This window comes from Watersipora subatra, chromosome 7 (genome assembly GCF_963576615.1).
Source record: "Watersipora subatra chromosome 7, tzWatSuba1.1, whole genome shotgun sequence".
NCBI lineage: Eukaryota > Metazoa > Bryozoa > Gymnolaemata > Cheilostomatida > Watersiporidae > Watersipora > Watersipora subatra.
In genome coordinates, this window is record NC_088714.1 from 38,994,945 (window position 1) to 39,001,889 (window position 6,945).

Consider the following 6,945-nt stretch of genomic DNA (forward strand, 5'->3'; position numbering starts at 1 on the left):
CATCCCTTCCCCTTGTTATATATATGTATTTGTTACTCTATTTCCTGTGCTTCCACATAGATATTTTGGCATATGTTTCGATGAAAGACGAAGAAAGCAAATTAATTAGCAGGTACATTGTATATGCCTACCAGAAAAGGGAGTAAGTTGTATGAATTTTATTGGTATAGAAGGAAATCAGTTGTTGTTATTGGGTTTATCTGATGCGAATAGTGTGTTACTCGCTAAGGGGCCACAAAAATGTTACTGGTTGTGGTATTATTTTACAGATATTCTAAGAAGCTTCTCTGGCTGGACATGGGACATTCAAATAATGATCCTAAATATGTAGCTTACAACGTTACCCAATACATTAACTGCATGAAAGGTAGTAAACAATATAATTGGTTCTTAGCAGATTGTGTGATCTTTATGTAGTCACTCTAGCAGCTATAGTTGATTGTCTAACTAAGTAGATTGCTTGAACTTATCAATAGCACAATGTTTTACAAAAAATACTCTAAAACTTATTACCGTTTTACAAATTTCATTTATAATAGTCACTTGGCAACAATGAAATATATTAATTAGTTTTGTTGTGCTGTAAATATGGCAATTTTTCGTCTTATATCTATGCACTAGGTGTTCCAAGGTGTATTAGAATGGATCGAGGAACAGAAAATACCTTAATTTAATTTGAAGACATTCAGGCCACTATTAGAAAATGTCATACCGATGATATGGCCAGGAATTCGGTATTGTACGGTTCTTCTACACATAATTAGGTGCGTTGGAGAAATCGTCAAAACTACTTAAATGTAACATTGTTATCAGTGGTAATTTGTTTTTTATTCAGTGCTAGAAACTACGTCTTCATATAAACATTCCTAGAATGTTATAGGATTTTATTGCATTGTAAAAAAATTATGGATTCTGCTAAATACATGTATATGCTTGTTGTTTTCTAGCCTATAGAAAGGTGGTGGCGAAGTGCTTGCCAGCTTGGCCTGCAATATTACCTCAATTACTTCAAAGATTTAGAGATGGATGGGGACTTTGAGACTGCCAATTATAAAGATGTGTATGTTAGACAAGCTATATTATAAAGCCTTTAAAACTAGGGTTGCACGATAGCTCGATAGTCGATTTCGATAGTCGATAGTTGTCTTTCTCGATATGAATGTTGCCTATTTTTAGCCTATCGAAACATCCGAAACAAATATATCGTATCGAATAATAAAAAATAATATAACCCGATAGTTATCGCCCTCGGATAGCTCGAACACATGGTTAACTCGAACGGATCTGTTTGGTCCGTTCCCACGCAATGATAAATTGCTTTAGATAACTCGACCTCAACTTGGTTAACTCAAACAGATTTTTGCCCAACGGCTACTACGACGGTTGCTATCGCTTTAGAATATCACTTTATTCCAAGCCATAGAGACAAACCTCAACTTTTAGTAGTTCTTAGACGTCATTATTACCATCATCGGCAAAATATTCTTGTTAACGACTTTTCCAAAGGTTTGCAAAAATAGAATTTTGCCAATCATCTGCTTAGCGATGGCCCTCTGAAAGCTAAGGAAAGTGAGCTAACCATCGAATAAACTTATAGAAAAATTGGCAAACTTGATCTTAGTTAAAACAATGATATACAGCCCCCTGTATATCATTCCTGGGGGCTGTATATCATTGGTTAAAACGCTCAAAAGAAGATGTATTTTCTTCTGAGCATTTCAACAGCGATCAATTTTGGCTAATTTTAATCTGAGAACGTCCTAGCAATCACATCACTTCAAACAACAAACCAATCTAAAGTGATAGAAAAGTCTCTATACTTTCTGATGAAATTTATTTTAACTTCACACTAGAAACCTTTTAATTTGCAACAAGCCATCTATGCGTTTGATTTATATATAGTTTGTATATGTACATTTATCTACTAATAAATACATGGACTTGTGACAGTGCTCTGATAACTTGAACGCTCTGATAACTCGAACACCTTTCCCTATTCCTTCCCACAATCCTCGATCTTTTCAGGCACGATAATTCGATAGTTTTACCAGTTGCCAAGTCACTCGATAACTATCGGTTGACTCTGTCTGCTCATTGATAGTTCGATACTATCGCTATCGGTGGGACAACTCCAACGATAGTCGATAACACCTTTTCAAACAACAAATGCCATCCCTATTTAAAACCTAATTAACTCAACATAGAACTACGCAAACAAAACATACAACTTTTACTCATGATCGTTTTTAAAATACGCTACGACTAAGCCCGTATAGTCGAGTTAATTTTTATATATTGTGTTTCTTTACGTACTCTATTAATTCATAGTTTGTAAGATCTATGCTAGTGGTCAGTAGCGAAGTATAAGAAAAGGCAGAGTGCAATTGCTCCGCTAACGCAAGCGTTTTGTTATATCTGTTGGATTCCTCCGCTAAAGCAACCGTTTTGTTATAAACTATGGTTCCCTGTTTTAATGCTATTATTAGCACTATTATTGAGCATTAAGAAATAGAGTCACGCTACGGAACTTTTATCAAATTTGCAACTCAATTTAGTCATAAGATGGTTATAAATTTTAAAATAAATTTTGTTCTAAAACTCTTATTTGGTGACAAAACATAAATTATAGAAATCTTGAGGAGAGAAGACAACTTCACTGTATTTGTTGTATTTTGTAGAATGTGTCTCAAATATTGCTTTATGCATATTGTCAAACAAAAACTTCATGAAATCGTGATGGAGTGGAATCAACATACAAGAAGATCAACTGGTGATAGTTTAGGTGGCATTCCTAATGTCTTGTGCGGGCATCCCAAACTGCAAGGTAATTTTCCAAATTTCTTAGTGTCATATGTTAGCCCTGATAACCATGCTGCACATTATTTCACTCGTAGTATATACATGTACTGCAAGATATGTTGCATTTCAAAACGCAGCATTGCTTGTCAATCCGATTAGGAAAACCTGGGGCTAGTTATTTAAAGGTTGACTTGCAACAAAATTCACATTACAGTTATTTGATATCAAAATATTCACCATGTCTTACTCTGTTGTGTTGTAGGTGCAAAATATGTGGGAATGTGATTACAAGCTCTTAATTGCGATTAACTGTGATTAACAGTTAATCGCAGCCACACGAGACCGCCGTAGTTTGGATTCTCTTTCCAAAACGGTTCAAATGTGACATAGTTGTGGTAGATGGTTTTTGTTTACACTTTCATGCAACCTTATTCGTCGAAATATTTTCACAAATATATTTCACGCATTCAATAAAACTGTCTATTGTTCTTACGCGTGTATTTTATCGTCATTGTAATGCTGTCGCTTTTAGCATTGATATCTTATAACTTACCGTAAAAATTCATTAAATTTTTTAACCTTACCTCGAAGGAGTCCATATCATTGTCTGATAATCATGATGAGCCTGTCAGTCACCTGTGATAATCGAAAAGTGCTGCAAAGATTATTTGCGAAGTATTGGGTCACATGATCAGATTACGACTTGACAATTTGATCAAGCCGAAACAAAACTGTAAAGTAGCGAGCATCTATATTTGATACGGGGTCTTCAGTAAAACCCGAAGTGTTTGTCATAAACTAGTGCTACGATAAGTTTTATGTTGAGCTTTTTATTGGCCTTTCAATTCATGTGAGAACATCACGTGACAAGACAATAACCAAACTGTAATGACTACGTCAGATAAATAAACAGATTCCAATCTATGGCGGCCTTTCGTTTTTGAGCTTTTAAGAGCTTGTAATCACATTTCCACATATTTGGCACCTACAACACAACAGAGTAAGACATGGTGAATCTTTTGATACCAAATAACTGTAATGTGAGTTCTGTTGCAAGTCAACCTTTAAATTTCTTGCAGTTAATCTTTTAGGTCGCGCAGATCATAAAACCATGGTTGAACAGCAGGATATAGATGATGTTATTACTCTATGCATGACACCAAAACAACGTGGTGTTGACGAAGTTGAGAGGGAAGATTTAGACAACTTAGTGCAAGACCAATTCATTATTCCTTGCTCCATTGAGACAGCCAACGACTTGTATATACAGCTGCGACTGCTCTTCTAAAGAAATACGTAAAATAATTTAAATACATGTTCATATCTGTGCATCTATCTATCCTAAATCTCACATATAAAACAATTGAGAGTATTGCAGAGCTGCTAAGTTTTGTTTGCAGTTGTGAGTGTGACCACATAGCTTACACGGCTTTAAACTTTGTAGCTGTTCAACTAATTTTATAAGACTGGGTAGGCATTTCTAGCGGAAAGTTTTAATTGGTAACATTACTTGGTGATGGTAGCTTCAGCTAGCGCATCTTCAGTGACTATATGTTCTACACCTTTTAAAGCATCATCACCACATTCAGAATGTTTGAGACAGACTCAGGGTACTGCGGTATTCAGTCAGTTGCGATGACTTGTAAGATGTTACATTAGGCATATGTGGCATCAGCATTCACCAGTTGATTCAGGTGCCATTACAATTTATACAAACATAATTATCTGCCCAATCAGCTTCTCAGTAACTAAAATTGTTTTCCATGTTATGTTCTATTTGGAGAATATAACAGCATAACACACTGAATACACACCATGCCTTGTATTTAATGTCCTGCAATTAATCCATACTGCAAAGTAAATAATGGAGAAGTAGAATTGTTGCTACTGTTGCTAATTGTTGCAGGTCAATACAAATTCATGGCAGACAACTGCTTGCAATTGAGTTGATTGGAGATCTGGTATTATATTGTTATGTGTGGTTGTGGAGAAATTATGTTATGCTTAACTAATCCGAACCCACACACAACATCAGTGTCGAATTTGCTTGTCATATTATTCTATTTTGACTATGTTTAGTTGTGCAGTTTTTGCTTAGCTTGTGGGAACTAATTTAATTATTAATGGTTCGGTACAAGTGAAGGTGTTAAGCTGTTATAAGCAATACTGATATTTACCAGTAAAAGTTACTTCTTTATTCTATAAGTTCAACAATTAAAACACACAACTAGCAAAATTCTAAAACAATAATATTAATGACAAAACAATTAGAATAGCTAATGAAAATTACACCCTTACTCGAACGGTCGTCCGTGTTTGCTTGGCTTGGTCCGTGCGGCTGCGAGTTTCGATAGTCAGATGAGATTCATGGCAGTCCTTATATGAAGAGAGATAGGTAGTTGAAATAGTGGTATAGAAGAGGCTCAGCTGATGAAGGAAAACAAGGTTCCATAGGCGGGGGAGAGGGAGAGGCTCCTCAGCAGGCAGAGGGGAGAGCATCTAAGGAGGTCCTCAGGAAGAGAGAAAGATGGAGTTAGAGATAGGGATAGAGATGCTGAGTCATTGGAGCTGTTCTCTTTTATAGATGTCTGGCATGTGGGATGGTTAGCCTGTGGCTGTAGGTTGAGTGTTAAGGTTCAATGTTTTCTGTCAGGCGTATGAAGATATATTGTTTGCGTAAGTCTTCAGCTGGTGCCCGTGATGTCAGCGTGTAGGGTGGAGCTCGTGACTTACTCCTGGTATCTAGGTCATGTTTGACAGGGGTGGCAGATCTATATGTGTGCACTCATTTAATTCGTTTCTAATGTTTCTCAGGTGGTTTTCTGGTGAAGGTTGTTGGTAGGTTTAATTGCTTCCACTTCTGTTTGGTGGTTTCCACAGGTGGTGCTGATGCAGTTTCCATGACTGATTTGTTCCAATTCGGAAGTTTTTAATTTTCTTTTGACGTTTTCAATTATTGGATCTTTTGACATCTTTTAGGCGTCCTACTGCTTGTACATATTATATGCTTATCCTGTGGTCTGGCTGCATTCCCTATTGGTATATTGTTTTTGCAGTATTTCCATACAACAATATATAAGCCACAATCATAGACAGCCTTAGCCACCTTGACTCGCTGCAAGAGAACGAGAGTCATTAAGGGGAACTTTTACAGACTAGATGAGCAATGGTCATACGCAATAAAAGAGCTTGCCAAAACATGTCTTTCTTAGCATTTGTAGCTTTCTGATTCCCATAGCCTGTCTTAACAAACTGTTATTTTTGCGGAGTCATCCCTTGTTGAGCGGCGCGAGCAAAACAACAGCTTGTCACAATACGCACTGCACCTGATGCATCAGCTGCACTGAAAGGGAGTTGTTCTCTTCCGTCTATGGGGCTTGGATGCGATGTTATGTCTGTCGCTCCATTGGTAATCATAACGGATTTAGCCCAAAAATTTATGTAGAAAAAAATTAGTTAAAAACGTTAACATTCACATATCTTTAAACTGCAACTGAGATTGCAACACGTCATACTGTAATGGCCCGATCTGGCTAATGTTGAACTTCTGTAGCAGAGACCGTGGTAACTGAATTTCGGCATCTATATAAGTTATATATATACACAAATACAAATAAAACTGACTGAGCGCATAAATAACGACCTGCTTAGTTGCTGTTGTTGTCTAAGTTCTTAAGTTCTACTAAAGTTTACCGCAGAGACTGGTCTCTGGTTAAACATTTTAATGTTATTTTTTTCTACATAAATTTTTGGGCTAACTCCATTATGATTACCAATGGAATGACCAACATAACATTGCAGCCAAGCCGCATAGACGGAAGAGAACAACTCCCTTTCATTGCAGCTGATGCATCAGGTGCAGTGCGTATTGTGACAAGCTGTTGTTTTGCTCGCGCCGCTCAACAGGGGATAACTGTAAAGATGCGTATGCATGTGAAACATAATGTCAAGTTTCACATTTTGTAAAAACATTTAAAACAAAATTTAACTTTACTAATCTGGCTAAAGGCAACAAAAACTCTGAATTGTTTTATTTAACCTTAACCATCAGACTATACAGAATTCAAATTAAATTTGTAATTAGTCAAATACAGGTCCAGGAATAGTGGATGTTGTCACTACAACATTGTCTATTTGCTCAATAGA

At 36.5% G+C, this 6,945-nt stretch overlaps 1 protein-coding gene across 1 annotated transcript; it reads left to right on the forward strand.

Moving 5' to 3' along the window:
- The first annotated feature begins 1,016 nt into the window (after positions 1 to 1,016).
- On the forward strand, positions 1,017 to 4,396 carry LOC137401091 (uncharacterized). Its single transcript, XM_068087446.1, has 3 exons — positions 1,017 to 1,060; positions 2,679 to 2,824; positions 3,891 to 4,396. The coding sequence occupies exons 1-3, from the start codon at positions 1,023 to 1,025 to the stop codon at positions 4,085 to 4,087; spliced, it is 381 nt and encodes a 126-aa protein (XP_067943547.1). The 5' UTR covers positions 1,017 to 1,022; the 3' UTR covers positions 4,088 to 4,396.
- The last annotated feature ends 2,549 nt before the right edge of the window (positions 4,397 to 6,945 follow it).

What these genes read in the sequence shown, in the direction of transcription:
- LOC137401091 (XM_068087446.1), top strand. Translation starts at nt 1,023, where the DNA reads ATGGATGGGGACTTTGAGACTGCCAATTATAAAGATGT. An exon ending in ACTGCCAATTATAAAGATGT is followed by an intron (nt 1,061 to 2,678) that starts GTATGTTAGACA and finishes TGTATTTTGTAG; the next exon opens with AATGTGTCTCAAATATTGCT. An exon ending in CGGGCATCCCAAACTGCAAG is followed by an intron (nt 2,825 to 3,890) that starts GTAATTTTCCAA and finishes TTAATCTTTTAG; the next exon opens with GTCGCGCAGATCATAAAACC.